The sequence below is a fragment of the Cavenderia fasciculata genome, assembly GCF_000203815.1.
Source record: "Cavenderia fasciculata unplaced genomic scaffold Scf_EJPB12P01AWP9W-5, whole genome shotgun sequence".
In the NCBI taxonomy this organism is placed as follows: domain Eukaryota; phylum Evosea; class Eumycetozoa; order Acytosteliales; family Cavenderiaceae; genus Cavenderia; species Cavenderia fasciculata.
In genome coordinates this window covers 498,225-517,676 of record NW_004457703.1, presented here as the reverse complement: position 1 = coordinate 517,676, position 19,452 = coordinate 498,225, and the positions used below count along the sequence as shown (strand labels likewise).

At 34.4% G+C, this 19,452-nt stretch overlaps 8 protein-coding genes across 8 annotated transcripts; 1 reads left to right on the top strand and 7 right to left on the bottom strand.

The window, feature by feature from the left end:
* Window positions 1–51: 51 nt before the first annotated feature.
* Window positions 52–1,621, bottom strand: DFA_06801 (uncharacterized protein; the record flags this gene model as incomplete). Its single annotated transcript, XM_004366118.1, has 2 exons — window positions 52–1,136; window positions 1,273–1,621. 2 exons carry the CDS (start codon window positions 1,619–1,621, stop codon window positions 52–54), a joined length of 1,434 nt encoding a protein of 477 aa, XP_004366175.1.
* Window positions 1,622–2,575: 954 nt separating this feature from the next.
* On the bottom strand, window positions 2,576–4,497 carry DFA_06800 (uncharacterized protein; the record flags this gene model as incomplete). The annotated part of the gene is made up of 3 exons (XM_004366117.1): window positions 2,576–3,871; window positions 4,192–4,313; window positions 4,419–4,497. The coding sequence occupies 3 exons, from the start codon at window positions 4,495–4,497 to the stop codon at window positions 2,576–2,578; spliced, it is 1,497 nt and encodes a 498-aa protein (XP_004366174.1).
* Window positions 4,498–4,748: 251 nt separating this feature from the next.
* DFA_06799 (uncharacterized protein) lies at window positions 4,749–4,889 on the bottom strand (the record flags this gene model as incomplete). The annotated part of the gene is made up of 1 exon (XM_004366116.1): window positions 4,749–4,889. The coding sequence occupies one exon, from the start codon at window positions 4,887–4,889 to the stop codon at window positions 4,749–4,751; it is 141 nt and encodes a 46-aa protein (XP_004366173.1).
* Window positions 4,890–5,773: 884 nt separating this feature from the next.
* On the bottom strand, window positions 5,774–6,602 carry DFA_06798 (uncharacterized protein; the record flags this gene model as incomplete). The annotated part of the gene is made up of 2 exons (XM_004366115.1): window positions 5,774–6,342; window positions 6,413–6,602. The coding sequence occupies 2 exons, from the start codon at window positions 6,600–6,602 to the stop codon at window positions 5,774–5,776; spliced, it is 759 nt and encodes a 252-aa protein (XP_004366172.1).
* Window positions 6,603–6,728: 126 nt separating this feature from the next.
* On the top strand, window positions 6,729–15,682 carry pks39 (putative polyketide synthase; the record flags this gene model as incomplete). The annotated part of the gene is made up of 8 exons (XM_004366114.1): window positions 6,729–6,762; window positions 7,407–7,448; window positions 7,514–7,673; window positions 8,295–8,317; window positions 8,392–8,416; window positions 8,444–9,795; window positions 9,876–10,422; window positions 10,495–15,682. 8 exons carry the CDS (start codon window positions 6,729–6,731, stop codon window positions 15,680–15,682), a joined length of 7,371 nt encoding a protein of 2,456 aa, XP_004366171.1.
* Window positions 15,683–15,749: 67 nt separating this feature from the next.
* On the bottom strand, window positions 15,750–16,541 carry DFA_06796 (uncharacterized protein; the record flags this gene model as incomplete). Its single annotated transcript, XM_004366113.1, has 4 exons — window positions 15,750–15,777; window positions 15,803–16,008; window positions 16,114–16,287; window positions 16,371–16,541. The coding sequence occupies 4 exons, from the start codon at window positions 16,539–16,541 to the stop codon at window positions 15,750–15,752; spliced, it is 579 nt and encodes a 192-aa protein (XP_004366170.1).
* A 186-nt stretch (window positions 16,542–16,727) lies between these two features.
* Window positions 16,728–17,482, bottom strand: DFA_06795 (uncharacterized protein; the record flags this gene model as incomplete). The annotated part of the gene is made up of 3 exons (XM_004366112.1): window positions 16,728–17,001; window positions 17,068–17,219; window positions 17,300–17,482. 3 exons carry the CDS (start codon window positions 17,480–17,482, stop codon window positions 16,728–16,730), a joined length of 609 nt encoding a protein of 202 aa, XP_004366169.1.
* Window positions 17,483–18,280: 798 nt separating this feature from the next.
* On the bottom strand, window positions 18,281–19,203 carry DFA_06794 (uncharacterized protein; the record flags this gene model as incomplete). Its single annotated transcript, XM_004366111.1, has 3 exons — window positions 18,281–18,526; window positions 18,644–18,978; window positions 19,080–19,203. The coding sequence occupies 3 exons, from the start codon at window positions 19,201–19,203 to the stop codon at window positions 18,281–18,283; spliced, it is 705 nt and encodes a 234-aa protein (XP_004366168.1).
* Window positions 19,204–19,452: the final 249 nt, after the last annotated feature.

Below are 19,452 nucleotides of genomic sequence, written 5' to 3'. Positions count from 1 at the left end.
ACCAACATATAAATGTTGATGTGATTGTAAAATAATAAGTAATATACCTAGTTAATTTTGGAATTTGGTAATTAATCTTCCAGATCTATAAAATAGTAATCCTAATCTTCTGAGGAATTGTTCTCCATTGGTTTGTAGGATATCTGGATTATTCAATGATGGTGATGGATTTGAACCATTGGTCTCTCCTTGATTTTGTCCATCTACTTGGATTTGTCCTTCCTCTACTTCCTCTTCAACTTGTCCTTCTTCTTCTTCTTGTTCATCATCATCTTCTTCTTCAATTAAAGGAATTGGAAATGATGCAGAATCATCAACGGTAACATTCTCCAATACAGCAACCAAAGATTGTAAAGTATCAATCATCTCTGAAAAGGTAATCATTACATCTTTTGGTATTGATATGGATTTTGGACCGGTGGTGTCTGTCTCCATTGGTAGATGTTGGTGATGGTTTAAGTTTTGAGCTTGAGGTGAAGTAGCTGGCTGACGAGAAGCAGATTGAGCTTGAAGAGTGAGACCTGGACATCTCTTCCATGTATTGTTTCTCCTTGAACCTCTGTTGGTACCAGATGAAGCACGTAGCTTTGTTGGAGTTGCTGTCTTTTTAACCTTTTTAGTTTGGCTTGGGAGTGGTGGTGACAACGACGACATACTTTGACCGACAATCTCACCATCTTCGAGCATTGGATCTTGTTGGGTGACACTGACCTTTGGTGGTGGAGCAGCATTAGTGGTGGTAGTCGAGGTAGTAGAGGCAGAGGTAGTCGATATACCAACAACATTGGTAGTCTTTGAAACATTTGGTTTGAAATGGAAGACACCTGTATGAGATGGTTGAGCCTGTTGTTGTGATGTATGGGTTGAGCCAGAAGTAGAGGGGGTTGGGGTAGGAGTACCAACATTGGAGACACCTGGATGAGAGGTTTGTGCTTGTTGAGTCGTATGTACTGGACAAGACCCACCAAAACAATGGGTACCACCATTACAAGGAGGGATGGGAATCAATGATCCCGAGCCCAAGGAAGGTAAAACAAAACCACCAGCAACTGCATTGAAATGTGTATCTCTAGCCAAGAAAGTTGACATACTAGACATTGGATGAGTGGTCTGTTGAGAATATCCAAGGGGGTGACCTATATTTTAAAAAAACAATAGTTGAAAAGAATGATACAGATAAAAAGAGAATGAGAATGTAGTTGGAGAGTAGGGGCTAGTTAGTAGGTGAATCGATTGAAAGAATAGTAAATAGTATATAGATGGTATACATACTAGGTACTGGAACAACTACATTGGTTGGAACATAGTATTGGTTAGACTGAGTCTGTGTTTGTTGTTGTCTCAATGGTGATAGGTGTTGGTGAGGTGTGGGTGTCGTTGGACGTGGTTGTGGTGGGACCTGAAGAGTTGCTGACCGTGGTTGAGCCAAGGCAGGTTCAGTGGCAGAGGCAGGGGCAGGGTTTGGTTCGACGACAGTGAGGACGGGGTGAAGGAGGGGAAAGCCAACATCAACTACTTGTTGTTCTTGATACACATAGCTACCAGTTACAATATGAGGTGTAGTACTAGGACTAGCAGGATTGAAATTGTTATTATTATTATTATTATTATTTGTTGACATTTAAATTATAAAAAGATAATTGTACAAATACAGATAATGATACAGATAGAGAGTGAGAGATAGAGATAAATTGTAAAAGTTAACTAGTTATAACTATTGTTGTTGTTGTAGAGGATTGAGGCTAGTTGAGGAAGTGAAATGAATGAGATGAACAAGCATCTTGCAATGCTTATATAGGCTATTATGACTGACCGATTTGAGGAGAGCTCAACCATTTAATTTGATTTAAAATGGCTGGGTCGGCGACCGACTGACTGGATCTTAGAAGTGATCCATTTGAAACAATAAGATATTTTTTTAAAAAAGTGTTGAACAACTAGCTCAAACTAAATCTAAACCAATCAAGGTACCTAAGATAACAAGTCTGCAAAATAATAATAGAGTAGTATAGTAGTATGATTAATATGTTAGTATGTTGTAGTATTTAAATAAATATATATAAATTTAAATATTTCAACTCTTTACAATTAATAAATGAGATTTAATCTCATCTTTCTAGCATTCTATCTATATATATATATCTCTCTATAGTATTGTTAATTATAAATCTGATATAACTATGCTATGATGTGTAGACTTAATGGGGTTCATCATGATCAGTGTTGAAAAAATTGTAGGGCACCATCACCCACACTGTTTTTTTTCAAAAGAAATTAAAATAAATAATGATGCCAGTGGGTGTCTATGAAATCTATTTATAGGCACCAACCTCTTTAACATAAAAGAATAGGGATATCTACCGATTTTAAAAAAAATTGTTTGCATTGTAAATTTATAGTATTAATTTTTTTAACTGGTGTACTCTTAAACACACCAAATTTATTTATTATGGTTTAGTTATTTAAATTTGGAATATTTATTAAATCCCAGGTGTAGAAGTTTTATAGATATAATTGGACATATTTATGAGGTGGTTGTGAAAATAAATAAATAATAAATGCAAAAGTGTCGCATTTATGGGTAGGGAGATGATGGTGAAGAGGGTGGTACCATTCCCAAGAATGTAGACATTCTATGTAAAAACTCTGCATCATAGTATTGGATTTCAATGTTTGGTATGGTGCCTATACCCGCCACTTGTCCTGTTGCTGCTGTCATTGCAGTATTATCGGTAAAAGTAAGAAGGGGAAGAGTGGTATCAATGGCCTGTCCAACATCCATTGTAGCATTTGTGAATGGAGCGATAGTTGTATCTTGTTGTTCTACTGTCAGTAGATCAGTATTTGTAAAGGGGGTAATGGTGGTATTGGTGGTGGTAGTGGTGGTCACCTCCTCCTCCTCCTCCTCCTCCTCTTGTCCATTTGATTCCGATGGACCAGTTATTTCTACATACAGAGTTGGTGGAGAACTGGAATCAGGAAAGGACGTATCAGTATAGTCTTCCTCTTCTTCTTCTTCGTCATCAGTATAAATAATAGGACCGTCTGGATATGTACGATCTAGGATATCTTGGATCTCTCTAGAAGATGGTACATAGTCAGCTTGGGGTGTGGCGACACAAGAGCGATTATCGTCGTCGGATTTGGGATCACCATTATTGGTAGATGGCACTCTCTGTTGTGGAAAGATAACAGATGGCAAGGATCCAAGAACTGTTCTACATTCGAGGCTGTAACGAGTGTTATTGATGGCAGATTCTCTATCCTTTAGTAATCTAAGTATAAGATTTTTACCGATCCTCCCTCTTGGTATTTGTTGTTGTTGTTGTTGTTGTATTGGAGGTGGAGGTGGTGGTGGTAGTGGTTGTGATGGAGGGGGAGGTGGCGATGGTGGTCGTGGTCGTGGTCTTCTAGGTTCAACTTTCTTTCTCTTGATTGGACCTGCTGAAACCCTTCCAATATCTCTTTCTCTTTGTCTCACCTCTCCCAAATTTGAACTAACTGGATGTTTTTTAGCACTCTTCTTCTTTCTTTTCAAATTTCGAGCAGGGAGAGGAGTAGAGGTGGTACTAGTCGTTGTTGGAGGAGAGTCAGGGTAACTAAAACCAAATTGATCGTTGTCCAAATTATCGATGGTATTGATTCCAGAGTGATTAGAGCCAAAATATTGTGGAGCAGGGAATGGAAAGGCCAATAGAGTAGGTGGAGGAGGATGATAGACCGGTGGAGGCACAAAGGGAGGAATAATTGGAAATGGTGGAGTTCTAGTGGCTGGATCGTCATCGGGGTTATAGTAGATTTGACTTGGAGATGGTGGTGGTGGAGGAAGAGGATGTGGTACTATTCCCTGTTGTTGTAGATGCTGTTGTTGCTCATATATCTGAGTTGGGCTAGGTGGTAGAGGCCCGAATGGATTTTGAGGTACTGGAGGTGGTTTATAAAATGGAGACTGGTCTATAGGAGATAGGTAGATAGAAAACAAAATAAAATGTAAAGTGGAAAAGGGGAAAAGGGGAAGAGAGTGAGGGGAAAGAAAAGAGAGAAGAGTGGGGAAAAGAAAAATGTATAATTAAAATGAATAGATATATGTAAGTAAGGAATGAAAAAAAGACATGTATCTATTAAATAGTGTAGCATACGTGGGTGTGGTGGAGGTGGTGGTAGATGGTTGAGAAATTGCATAGGATGTACTTGAAAGTGATGCAGTGAGGGTGGTGGGAACATTCCAAAGGCTGCTGGATGGACATGTTCAAATCTTGGTGGTTGATTGATAGATTGAGGTTGAGGTTGAGGTTGAGGTTGGTTTTGTTGATCTATATATAGAGAGACATGAATAGAGAATATAAAAGAGATATGGTTAGCATTAAAATGAAGGATGTGTAAATTTATTAATCTTCTTTTTATTCTATTTAGCATACCATTGTTGTTGTTATTGTTATCATTGTTATTATTATTCGTATTATTGTTGTTGTTTATACTATTATTAAAATTATACATTTTATACAAATACAAAGCGTTGTTGATACAAATAAGTATAAAAATAGATTTACAAGTACAAATAATACACAGATATAAATACAGATATTAATTAATTAAAACTATAACCTTGAAAGAGGTGATGATGTTGAAGTTGATCTAGATGTTGAAAAGACAACAAACATAATGAACAAGTGAACTATGTTTCCAATGCTTTTAAAGGGAACCGACTGAATGGATTGAAGGTGGCTACCATTTGTTTTGATTTAAATTTAATTAAATATAGCATTGAGTTGTTGTTGATCCAAGACCGACTGACCTGTTTCTGATATCCAAATAAAACAAACATCAAACTTTTTGGATTTAATTTCCAATTTAATTGAATTTTCTATTTTTAAATTGATCAAACCCATAATTATGCCTCTATTTTCAATATCTCGCCTATCATTGCTATACCTAAATTTTTAAAACTACATCTAAATTTAAATATATATATATAATTTATATAAAAATGGTAATGAGATGAATGGATCGTTAGTTAATATTACTTTAATCATTGGTATCGTTTAATATTAATATTATATTCTTTTTTTTTATCGGTTCTCAATAAATACCAATCCAATCATTTTAATTTAAAGTTGTACTCTCTTAACTTTAAGCATCTCTATCTTTGATCTTGTTTTTTTTTTTTAGGTTGTTGATGAAAAAATAATAATAACAATATTTATCTCTATTACTCATGCTTGTATCAAAGCAAAAAGGAGATACCCAAAGTGGATGTGTGCTACAGCGAGGCTAAAAAAACAACTTGTTTTTGGCTCTTCATCATCAGCGCAAGCGCGCATTACCAAATTGGGCTTTTTATGAATTTTTAGATTCGATCAATTCAAGATCTGAATGTTTTTCTCGAAGGTAGAGTACCTCTTGGTGACTGTTCGCCTATTGATTCTAATGTAAAAACGAAAGCTTTAAATTCATTGCTGAGATCTGCAGAGTCGATTCTCTCTTTAACGGTTCGAACAAAAAACAGGTACCCGCCTCCCAATACGGGTCCTAGGCTCTACTGGTCCTTCAACAAAACTTAAATATCTGTTTTCCAACAACATGTTTTTACCTCCACCAATAAGATCACGCTCTTTCAAATAATTAATTCCTTTATTATACCGAGCGAGGTTTATTTTTGCCTCCTATTCTAGTATTATTATTAATTGTAAACGGTTAGTGTACAATTTATGTTATTAATAATTACTACCAAAGTTTGACAATCTCTTGGCATGTAGTACCTTTGATCAAAAGTCTATGCTGTACTTGCATGAGGAGCACTTGCAAGACTCTCAGGTAGGGCTAGATCTCTATTATTATTCAAGTTGATGTTTAGATTGTCATTGGTTGGGGTATGCGTGCTGACACTGGAAAAATGAATAGGGGTTGATGGGTCGAAAATCGCAGAAGGATGTCTGTGAAATTGATGGTAGAATGGAAATAATTCATGGTGGTGATAGGGCAAATAGGCTGGCAAGTCTCTGTGATCGAAAGAAGGACCATCAGGATCACTGTAATGGTGGTGTTGGGGAGGACTGTGGTAAGGTGGTGGAGGCATTGGATGAGGGAAATTTAACAGACCCGGTAGGTTTGCCTCTATTGCCGATTGTTGTGATACTGTGCTCACTGTCATCGTTGTACCATTGGGATTGATATAGTGCTGAGAGTTTAAAACTTGGGATCGAGGTGGTTGTCTTTGTTGTTGATGTTGATGTCCATCATAATGATAAGGATTATGATGAGGAGGATGATGATGATGAGGAGGAGGAGGAGGAGTTGATGATGTTGACTGTGGTGGTTGTTGTTGTTGATGCTGGCGGCGGTCTTGGGGAAAAAAAATAATGGTAAGTTAATATTCAAATGATTTCATAATTGATGTATAAAATTAACATACTTTGAGTTTGATAGTATTGATGAGCACGTTGTTGTCGTTGTTGGTGTTGACGTTGTGCGCGTTCTAGGTTGGCCGGATTCGGAACAAGAGGGAAATAGATGAGATGGGTTTGGAGGGGAAGATCGAGGGGCAACGGGAAAATAGGACCAATGAATACATTTTGACAATTATTACGATTAATACGGTCCATTTAACAAAAAATAGAGCAGCAATAGTATTGCTATGTGAAAATATACAGATATGTATTTATGATAATTAAATGTAGACAAAACAAATAATTACAACATGTATGAAATTATAGTTTATAAAAAAAAGAATGAACTGTATACATTGGATGGAGGGATGGATTGGTATGGATGGAAGAGTTAGATATAGGTTTTTGTTTGTTTCTTTCTTTTCCTCTGTGCCAATAATAAATAATAGATTTGATGACTGAGAGGTCCCATCATCGTCAAGTAAAGAAACCAAGCCTCAATTAATGTAATTCCAATTAATTGATTGAAGCTTTAGCGATCAGTCAGTTCCCATGCATGATGACGATGATAAAAGTAACAGTAACATTTGATAGAGAAAAAAAAGAATGATATAGTTACTACCAAGATGATATTTGATGATGATGATTGGACCCACTAACTCTTTCTTTCTTTTTTGTTATTTTGTTTTTGTTCTTATTTGTTCTATAATAGATAAAGATAATTGCAAACAAATACCAATACAATGCGAGGTTGCTTTGAAGTTTACGATTTTGGTCATGCAGCATTGTTTTCAACAAAACAAGCTTGGGGGTGACAACCACCACGTGTTCTCGATGACCATTGGATCCCCACACGCACTTTATCACCGATTAATAGCAACCACATCATACATATTAAGCAAACAACAAAACATTGATGTGTTTGATGAATATTGATATATAACCCAACAGAAGTTTAGAGAGAGAAGAGAGTATTTGTTTTTAATCATTAATTGGCAACTTACAATTGAAATTATATAGAATTATATCTATTCGTATACCTACATGTTTTGGGTTCAAAAAGTATAAAGAGAAGTGTGTTGAATCGATCGAAAGCAAATACTACTATTATTTTATTTGTTTGAAAGAATTATTATTTTTATTTAAAACTGCTATCTCTATCATCATGGGCGTAATTTCTATATATTTGTTTGATATTACGATGATCAGGCCTGTACTTTATCCTGCCAATTTAAAACCTTCAACCAAACCAGATTCCTCAATGCTTTCTTTCCATTTCATTCCTTTGTAAAATAGGAATAATGGATGGTGATTATTTTGCTGTTTTTAAGTACCATTGTGGTAAATCCTAAAAGACAGTGGATGACATTATTGATGTAGTAATTATTATTAACATTGTCAATTATTGAAAGGACGCCGTGTCGTACTTTGAATGAGTGGGGGAGCTGTCGACAACTGGGTCTTGCACTTTCAATATCGGTCACTCTGTTGATTCAACAATCGTGTTACTCAAACGCGAGCAAATTTGATTGATTGATTATATCAATAAGTGATTGTTGATGAGTTGACATATAAACTGAGCTCTAATTGTACAAGTAATGTACAGTAGGGAATAAAAAAAAGAATAATAATTGATGACAAACACATGAGCAAACAAAAGATGTGAAGTGAGTATTTCACACAAAATACTTTTTTTTTGTAAACTCAAATTTTATTAGTTTGTTTGTTCACACCAACACACCTTCATCATTACTTGGTTATAACTCTTTCATCATCAACCAAGATATATGTATCAAATCAGATATATCTATATTATACGATCGTAAAATGATACTACCACTATTTATAGAGTTACCCTTTTAGAGGATTGATAGATTATAATAATACAAACACACAATCATGATATAGATTAATTACAGACGATTCAAAAGGTAGGTAGTTCAAATTATCATCACCATCACAATTATCAATCATTCTATCTATCTATTTATTTATTTATTACTAGTAACTAATAATATTAAATCTATCTTGTATATAAATAAAAATATAATGATTAGTAATACTACTACTAGAAAAAAGGAGGAGGAAGAAGAAGATATTGCAATTATTGGTATTGGATGTAGACTACCAGGTGGATCAAGAACACCACAACAATTTTATGAACAGTTACTTGAAGGTTTAGATGGAGTATCAAAGGTGACACCGGATCGATGGTCACCTTCATTCACAGATCAAGGGTTGGTTGCATGTGAAAGAGGTGGATTCTTGGACATGAAAGAATGGACACACTTTGATCGCCAGTTCTTTGGTATATTGACAAAGGATGCTGCTGGTACTGACCCACAAGTAAGACTATTTGTTTCCGTCATTTGGGAGGCATTGGAAGACGCTCATATTGATCCAGCTGCCATTCGTGGGAGTGACACCTCTGTTTTCCTCGGTCAAATGTTTGAAGCAAACAGTCATATGCACTCACACGATATTACTAGTATGGTTGGAAACAGAGGTGGTCGGTCAGACACTGCACTCAAGGCATCGTATCTGTACGACTTTCGTGGCCAGTCGTTGTCAATCGACACTGCATGCTCGTCGTCGTTGATTGGTGTTCTCCAAGGTATCGACACTATTCGTCGAGGTGAAAGTGACATTTCAGTATGTGGTGGTATGAATGCGTTCCTTGATCCCGCCACATCCATCATGTTTACCGGTGCGGGTATGTTGGGCAAGACAGGCAAATGCGCATCGTTTGACGCATCAGCCGACGGATACGTAAGAGGTGAAGGTGTTGGCGTGGTCGTGCTCAAGAGACTATCAAAAGCAATCGCCGACAATGACAATATCTACTGTGTCATTAAAGGAGGGTGTTCCAACACGGATGGCAACTTTGAAAAGACGTCTCCCACTGCACCGTCACCAGCAGCCCAACAACTCAACACTAAACGTGCGCTTGCAAAGGTCGGCTTTAAACCCGAGGACATTTACTATATCGAATGTCATGGAACGGGAACACCCACCGGTGACCCCTTGGAAATCCAAGGTATTGCTCGAGTATTTGGAGAATCACATACCAAGTCTGCCCCTCTCCGCATCGGATCGGTTAAAAGTAACATTGGACACACTGAAAGCACAGCAGGGGTTGCATCCATCATCAAGTGTGCCATGATGCTAAAGAATAGAACACTGATCAAGAATATCAATTTCAATCAATTAAATCCAAGAATTGATCTGTTGGATGGCAGAATTAAAATTGTCCTAGAAAATGAACCTTTTCCTCCAAATCAATTAATTAAAATTGGAATTAATTCTTTTGGTTTAACTGGTAGTAATTCTCATATTATTCTTCAAGAATATCAAAATAATAATAATATTAAACCGGAAATTCAAATTAATAATCAAATTAATAATAATGGTAAGATTAGAAAAGATTAAGATTAAGATTTAATTATTATTTATTAATTTATTAATTTAATTTTGATTTTTAATTTTTAGATTATTTAATACCATTTTCAGCAAATAGTAAAAAATCAATTGAATTATATATTGATATGATAAAGAATAATGTTGATAGTTATCGTAACAAGATGACATTTGAAGATTTTGTTAGATATCAATCACAATCAAAAACAAATCATCCAACTTGTAAAAAGGTTATCATTGCCAAGGATTGGGACTCGTTTTCATCATCGAGCACAATGGTTTATGAAAAACAACAAACATTTGTATCGAGTATGTCACAATTGAACAATGGAACCAAGAAATCAATAGTCATGGTGTTTTGTGGTCAAGGAGCACAATGGAGTGGAATGGGTGAAAAGTTGTACACCCATTACAATGTGTTCCGTGATGCCGTAGATCACGTCGATCAACTACTCTCACAACACTACCAATACTCAATCATTTCCAAATTAAGAAATAGTAATGAAAAGGAAATTCATCATCCAATTCTAGCTCAACCATCAACCTTTATCATTCAAGTTGCACTAGTCAAACTATATCAATATTTTGGTATCATTCCTTCAATTGTTGTTGGTCATAGGTAAATTATAAATATTTAATTAATTTTCAAATAAGAATGATTTATTAATCTTTTTTTTATTTTATTTTCTAGTTTTGGAGATATAACAGCAGCATGGTGTTCAGGAATAATATCATTAAAAGAAGCATGTAGAATTGTTTATATTAGAAGTGTTGCACAAAATAATACAATTGCAAGTGGTAGAATGTTGGCAGTATCATTATCTTATGATCAATTTAAAGAGAGATTCCAATCGTCGTCAATGTATGACTCTGTAGAATTGGCATGTTACAATTCAGCCGATTCAATTGTATTGGCGGGTGACCAAGACCAACTCTTATTAATTGATCAACAATTAAAGAATGAGAATGTGTTTAGCGCATTCCTTGGTACACCATGTGCATTCCATTCATCAAAACAAGAATCAACCAAAGAATTTATATTTAATCATTTGGATCAAATTAAATATGAATGTGATAAACCAACAATCCAATACTATTCAACAACTACATCAAAATTAATAGAATCATCATCAGAATTTAATGCACAATATATTTATGATAATCTAAGACAACCAGTATTATTTCAACAAACAATTAATAATATTAATTTAAAGTTTAATAATAATAATCAAAAGGAAGAGGAATATATTTATTTAGAGATTGCTCCACATTCAACATTATCATTTTATTTAAAGACATTATTACAAAAATCAACAACTATCCTATCACCATTAAATAGAAAAAAGGATGAAATAGAATCAATTCAATCATGTCTATCACAACTTTATTTTATTGGTGCCAATGTTGATTTCTCTTGTCAATTGCCACCAATCCATATATTGGATACTATGTGGAAAGATAGAACAAGACATTTACCAAGATATCAATGGGACAGTGAATATTTGTGGCATGAACAAGAATCATTTAAAACGGTTCGATTACAAGGTGTATCAACTACTCTACTTGGTGCATGTCATGACGGGTCACTCGTATTTGAATCATCTATTGATGTTAATCGACCATCATACCAATACTTAAAGGGTCACAAGGTTAAAGGAAAATATCTATTCCCAGGAGCCGGATACATTGAAAACATTATCAATGCCTTTCCCAACAAAGATATCTTTATCCATAATCTTGGATTCATTGCACCATTCTTTCTCAAAGAGGGTGTAGTGTCTAGATTAAAGTCATCTTTTATTCCATCATCGTCGTCACTGACAGATTATCAAGTCGTTTTTAAATATTATGATGACAAGGTATCGAAATGGATCAAATCATCGGTTGGAAGATTGACAATCAAGAATCCAACCACAATACTTGAAAAGTACGATCACGTCGATCAACTAAAACAAGATGTATTCAATGTTGCTGTCATGACACCATCAGACGTCTATGAAAAGTTAAACAAGGTTGGATTAATGTATGGTGAGACGTTCCGTAGAGTCGTTAAAATCTCATTTAGCGAGGATGGAGCAATCTTGTGCGAGGTTGATGCCAAAGCAAGAAACCATTTTGAACAGTCAAACACTGTCCTCAATGCATCGGTATTGGATTGTATTCTTCATTCAAATATTGTAAAGTTTAAAGGTGAACATCCAAAATGTGAAGTTGTATTTGATAGAGTAGAAGATTTCCATATCTATTCAAATAATCTCCCTAAACATCCATGCAACTCTTTATTCAATATGACCAACATGGCCACCGCCACCAATCGTCACCATCAATACCTACAACGAGGAAATGAATTTAAAGGATCACTAGATATTATCGATCAACATGGAAATATTATTGTAAAGTGTGGAACCGTTGTTTGTACATCATTGACCAAAGTATTAAATGTACATCAAGCAAAACATCCATCAAAAGATATAATCAAACAATCCATTTTTCAACCAAAAAATTCACCTCTTCTTCCTCTCAACATTGACAGCAACAGTAGTAGTAATAATAATATTTTTGAATATTTGGAAAGATTTATAAAATATGCATCAACAACACACAAGATGATAAGAATTATAGATTTTGGATCAAATGAATTAATGTCATTGGATTTTATTAGAGCTATTAATCATTCCATGGTTACTTGGTGTCAAGATTTATCGGTTTATTTTGTATTCCCAGAACCAACTCTAGTACTCTCTCTAGAGTCTATGAACCTTTCCAAAAAAATGTCAATCAAATTAATTCAAGATTTTGATCCATCCAAATCATTAATCGATCAAGGTCTATTGACTAACAGTTTTGATTTAATCATTTCAACTTTGGAATTCACCAAAAATAATAATAATAGTCCAAAAGAATTATATCAATTATTAAATCCAAATGGTCAATTGGTTTTATTTAACAATAATAATGATATTAATAATGATTACACTACTGCACCAGATGAAAGTAATAGAGAATCAACAATCATTAATCATTTAAATCAATTTAATATTGATAATTACTTAAATGATTCAACATTGGATAATGTTGGAATGATTTGTAGAAAACCATCAATTGAAGAGATAGGTATTGGTGAATACGATCATTTATTATTCATTACACCATCTTTATCTTCATCTTTATCCTCTTCACTGTCAGATAGAATCATTAAACAATCAACATTACCATTGGAAATGGTTTCAAATAGTGTTGGTGTATTCTCAAGTGACGATATCATGAATGAATCAAAATACCAATCATTACTAGACGCAATCACATTGAATAATAATAATAATAGTAGTGGTCGTAGTGGTAAAGTGGTTATTATTTATTTGGAATCAACCGAGGAGATGAAAGCTAATAATTTGGAATTAAAATCAATACAACTCGTTAGACTATACCAAATCATTGGAAAGGAACAATTATCAGTCAAGTTGATTACATTAATATCAGGTCAATTAAATCAATGTTTGGTACCAATCCGAAGAGAGTATGATCGTCTATACGGAACACATCAAATTGATTCAGTCACAATTTGTGTGGACGATGCGAGTCGCAATCAAATCTCACTTGCTCAGATACTGAAATTCTCAAACAACCATTACACGGGTGAAGAAGAATTCAAATTAAAGTGTGATGAGACTACTGGTGGCAAGATTCAAGTTTTGGTAGAGAGATTGGTTCATGGATCGGATCAATTACAATTGGATCCAAGGTACATTGTTAATGACCACCAAGATATCAATGTTGCATTTGAAAAGGATTCTAAATACCATCTTGGACGTAGAAACCAAACACTATTAGATAACCAAGTAGAAATCCAAGTCAAAGCAGCTTCCATCAATTTCAAAGATATTGTTATTTTGAATGGAATGGTATCACAAAACTTGTTTCCATCGGGTGATGTATACAACCCACCTTTGGGACAAGATTTGTCTGGTATAGTCACAAGAATCGGATCCCAAGTCACCAAGTTTAAAGTTGGTGACCAAGTTTATGGTCTATCCAATAGTAGTACATTTTCTTATTACTCTATTGCATTCCAACATGAACTTTTCCTTAAACCAAATCAACTGTCATTCACTCAGGCTGCATCTATTCCATTGTCATTGGGTACATCCTATTATGCATTATTTAAAAAGGCAAATATCGATTCCGATGAAACTATTCTCATACATAGTGCAACTGGTGGTGTTGGATTGGGAATACTCAACCTCTTAAAACACAAACAACATAAAGGAAATATATTCGTGACAGTTGGTTCAGATGAAAAGAAAGAATATCTAAAACAAAATTATGGTGGTGATTTAATTACTTGTATTCTATCCTATGATAACTTTACTCAACGTATTCAAGACTTAACTTGTGGTAGAGGAGTTAATTTTGTAATCAATACACTTGACAGTTCAAGAATGCAAGATAATTTCAAATGTCTTTCTAAAAATGGTACATTGGTCGATTTGTCAATTGATCAATTCAACAATGTCGATAATATCGCCATGGAATCACTAAAGTATGAAAAGGGATACTTAGCAATCCATTTTGGTAGAGACTATGCTCATAGTATTATTCCCAAGTTACAAGACCTACTCGTCAGTGAAGAGTTACAACTACCACCAGTCACATCGTTTTCATGTCAACAAATCAATCAAGCATTGGAGCATGTACGATCAAGAAAACATATAGGAAAGGTGGTACTTGATTTCCAAAATGTCAAACAAGATGTACTAGACCCAATGTTATTAGAACAAAAGAAACCAATTGAAAGATTAGATTATCATCTTGACGGTGTTCAAGATACACTTTTAATCACTGGTCAAACTGGTATCGCCGTTGAATCACTATACTATATCATCAAACATTCACCTAAACTACGTGATATTATAGTAGTTTCATTCTCCTCACCAAAATATGAAATACAACTATTAATGAATCATTTCAACAAGAGTAATAATAATAATAATAATACACAACCAAATATTCATTATATTAAATGTGATGTTGGAGATTATAGTCAACTCAAATCATTAATTTTGGATCTTTACAAAAGAATTCAAACAATTAAACCTGTAAAGACTGTAATTCATTGTGCCAACATTTATCAAACTGTTAGAGCAGAAGATATCAACATTGAAAGCCATCACCAAGCAATGTCGGGAAAAGCAACTGGAGCATTCAACCTTCACAATCTATTTGAAGAATTGGATTGGAAATTGAACCATTTCCACTTGCTCTCTTCGTTTGCTCAGTACATCCCGACAAATGGTCTAAGTTATTCAATTGGTAATGCATTCCTCGATGGATTGGCAAGATACAGAAGAGAACGTGGATTGGAAGCAACTTCTATCGCTTGGGGTAGTATAGGACAGGCTGGTAAAGTGGCAACTGAAAAGGTTGTCGATCTCACCCTCAACTCGTTTGGATTCACAATGATACCACTGTCCTATATGTATGGTGTGCTGCGATCATCATTTATCAACCAATCAACCCCATTTACAAATCTATTATGCGTAGATATTGTCACCAAGAAACTAGTCACAAATCAACCAAACCTCAGACACATCAATTGCCACTTTTTAGATATTGGTGCCAATATAAAAAATGACTCGACCCTTTCCAACACTGATTCAATTGAAATCAAGATTCTCGACTATGTATCAGAGATACTTTCAATTGAAAAGAATCTACTCAGTGGTGACACCAAACTCAAAGACTATGGAGTCGACAGTATGGTTTCTATCCAAATCAAATCTTGGATTGAAACAGAATTTAAATCTTGTTCTCTCAACCAATCACAAATTGCTCATGGTACAATTAATTCAATCATTGAAACTATTAAAAGAAATAATTGATCAACTTGGAATAAAAAAAGGTTGGAATACCTCACACTAGTACTCTCGAGCTTTCAAGTTTGTTTATTTATTCATTATTATTCTTCTGACCATCTCTATTTACCTTTTAAGTATTCATACATTTGACTATCACCAACCGTTTCATATACAACTTGATCTGCTGGGACTGCGAATACATCATCTCTGTAAACACAATCAAAATCATAATCCCATTTGTTTTCATCTTCGGCACGATATCCATACACCATAATTGTTTGGAAAATATTATAGGTTCCAGCATTTGGAAGGTCAATGGTTCTCAATTTCACTTGCCATGTTGATATCACCTTCACCATAGTTGAAATGATTCTTTATTCAGCTCTATTTTTTTAAAATCATTTAATTAGTTTTTTTCTATTAATAGTGGGTGCACCTTCACAATCAATTATTACCAACACAGTTATAACTATGCCACCAGTCTCCTTTAAAGCAGATCCTTTCCAACTTTTAACCAATAATGATTTTGGTGCAGAGGTGGTTGTACGACCTAAATAGCGATTGGCAATAGCGATGGGTTTGCCATAGACATATTTATTAGGCTCAATCTCTGTTTTTGATAGTTCAAACTTTAAATTCTAATCGATTGTTGTAATATTAAAATTGTTAGAAAATTCTTCAACAAGGATTTGATTTTGATTTAGATACATACAAGCATTACCAATTGATCAATAGGGTTTTTTCCCTTGATTACCTGGTCAACTCCGAGCTCGGTTGAAACTATTTGACTGTTAGCCAAATCAAAAGGTTCATTTGGGCCATTACCATCACAAACTTTGAATGATTTATAGCTTTTATAATTTGTTTGGAACAAAATTTTCATATTTATTATTTTTTGGAAAACATAATGATTTGAAATTATGAAAGTAAATTATTTTGTTGGGTTATTTAAATATTATGATCCATGACAAGAAATCAATAAGAGTAAATTGAATCAAAATCATACACCTTTAAATAATATTTGCAAAGGTTCAATTTTATTTATTTTGATACCATTATTTTTTATGGTTTAATGCCATCTACTTGCACCCCTTCCAGTCAAGTATGAGATTACATCACTATCAGGATTTGGGTCAGTTCTAATATTGGTTACATTGATTGCATACAAATCATCTCTGTACACTGAGCATACAGAAAAGGATGGACTGACACCGTAAACCAGAATGGTTTGATAGATTTCAAATGTTCCAATTCCTATATCAACATTTTTAGATAGGGTAGTTTGACTGGGAATACTTGATCCATAGTTGAATAAATTACCAACATTTGATTGATCATCACACCTATAAATAAATAATTAAATATTAACTTTTTATGAGATTCAAGTCAATTATTATTATTTTCCATACGCTTGAATAGTTGATGCATTAAAACTAGATGATCCAGGAACCCATCCTTTGTAATATGTAATTGGGACCGATTGAGGGGATGTAGATGGAATCTCTTTAATTAATTTGTGATACACTGCAATGGGTTTAATAGATTGATAGTAGTTTGAATCCTATTTTTAAAAGTAAATTAAAATTATTAAAATAGGTATCATTGTGATTTTAATAAATTGTTTGAGTAACATGTTCTTACAATCAATACACAGTGGTCTGCAGGAACCATTAACTTTAATCTAGAGTCTACTCCATATGAAGTGTCCACAATGATACTATTATCAAGATAAAAGGCTGGTCTACCTTCAGGTAATGATTCTTTGGTTGTTGGTATACATGAACTTGGAATATGACCTTGAATCGAAGTAGAGGATGTACTCATGATAATTAAAATGATATAATAAAATTAATAATGATGATTACTTTTAATAATAATTATTTACTTGCAACATTAATAGTATTTTTTAAAAACACAATTTCAATTGTGGGAGGGGGGTATTGGACAAATTACATGTACCTTTCTTGGATGGGGGTGGGGTTGTGGTTAGATATGATGTTCAAACAGTTTAAAAAGTTTATTTTTAATTATTATGTTGGTCTTTGATTCTTGACCATTCATTTTTAATGAAAGAAGAGGAAGAAGAAGAAGAAGAAGAAGAGGAAGAGGAAGCATCTCACTTATACTGATCTATATATTTAGGTGCAAAAATAATTAAAAAGTAGGTGATCGTGTGCGCAAGATGACTTTCATTCTTTCACAAAGATAAAATCATACAACATTTATTGAAGAGATATAGTCAACAGCAACAGAGGATGTAAGATCATTGGAGTTGGTATTATTTTTATTTATTTTGTGATCAGTACAATGAAATGTGATACGGGTAGGTTGATGAACTCTTGGCAATGCAGTATTATCATTAGGGTAGAGTGACTCGACTCACTGAGAATAGTAGACTATACTATGGCTAAACAAAATGAGAATATAGTCGAATCACTCTACCATAACGATGATACCACCAATGAAAGCTTCTTGAGATATCTTAAAAACCTTCAAGTCCAAAAGATTCATCTGCTACCTGTACCATTTGATAGAGATCCTGAACCAAAGTGAAATACATAAAACGATTTGAATACCAGATCTGGTACGATAGCATTGATTGGTTTCAACTTGTTGATCATTTTAGAAAAAACTTTCTTCACATCGCTTGGAACATTTTTCATTCAGCTTACCTTGGTCTCTTGCAATAACCAGCAGCTCCCAGTATGACTTTTCATCCAAATCAATAGGTTTGTATATAATTTTCTCTGCCTTTTTAAAACAAGACAGAATGTTTTCAATCAACAATTGTCTATCAATGGTAATAGATAAATTGTATTCTCTTGCTCTTTTAACCAATTCATAGTCTTCCAATTGATTAAAATCAAACTATAGATCATTTGGATTACACATGGGGGGTCTTTTAGTACCCTTGGGAACCCAATGTCAAGAGGATGTCCAATGATTTGATCGAGCATTGTCAAAATGCCATCGAGCCAACTATACTCTGTATTCCATCCACTCTTTTGTCTTTGTTCCTGATAGATGTTGATCAGTCTCGATAGCTGAAGGAACGGGAGTAACACTGGATGGAAGAGATGAAGACGCCATCATGAAATCAGCATGACATGGAGTGGCTTGACAAAGAGAGGGAGCAGTTGAACCAGAAGAAGCAACTTGGAGGGAAAACATTGGATTTCTCTTCCAACCATTTTCTCTTGGGCTCTTGGCCTTTTCTATTTGGGCAAGAGTACCAGAAGACCGTAGCATAGATGGAGAGGGTGTCTTTTTCACCTTCTTGATAGGACTTGGGACTGGTGTAGACGACTCACTATCACCAACTTGGAGCACTGATTCCTCTGGTATCGTTTCCAAGCTCGTAGATTAGATGGAGAGGGTCAATCTAAAGCAATAGTCACAGAAGATTGACCATCTTTTTTACCAATGGTACCAGCTTTGATAGAATCTTGATCTTTTTGATTGTTGGCGCTGACAATAGAGGTTGAACGGGATTGAGTCGGAATCGATTCTATTTGTTTGGTACATATATACAAGATTGGTGGCATATAACAACATGCAGGGACAGAGATGACATGCCTTTTGCAAGTTTGCCACTAATGGCAAAAGTGCTCTAATTAGCGTTGGTGTTTCTATTATTATTTGGTTGTTCTCTATTTGTTGAATGATGAGATGATTTAAAAATGAAGTTAACATCACAGATTGAAAGATATTTTTTTAATTAAATTTTTTTTTTTTTTTTGAAATTCTCTTCATTTTTTGCCTGCTTCTTTTCCTTCTCATTTTAAATAAAAGCT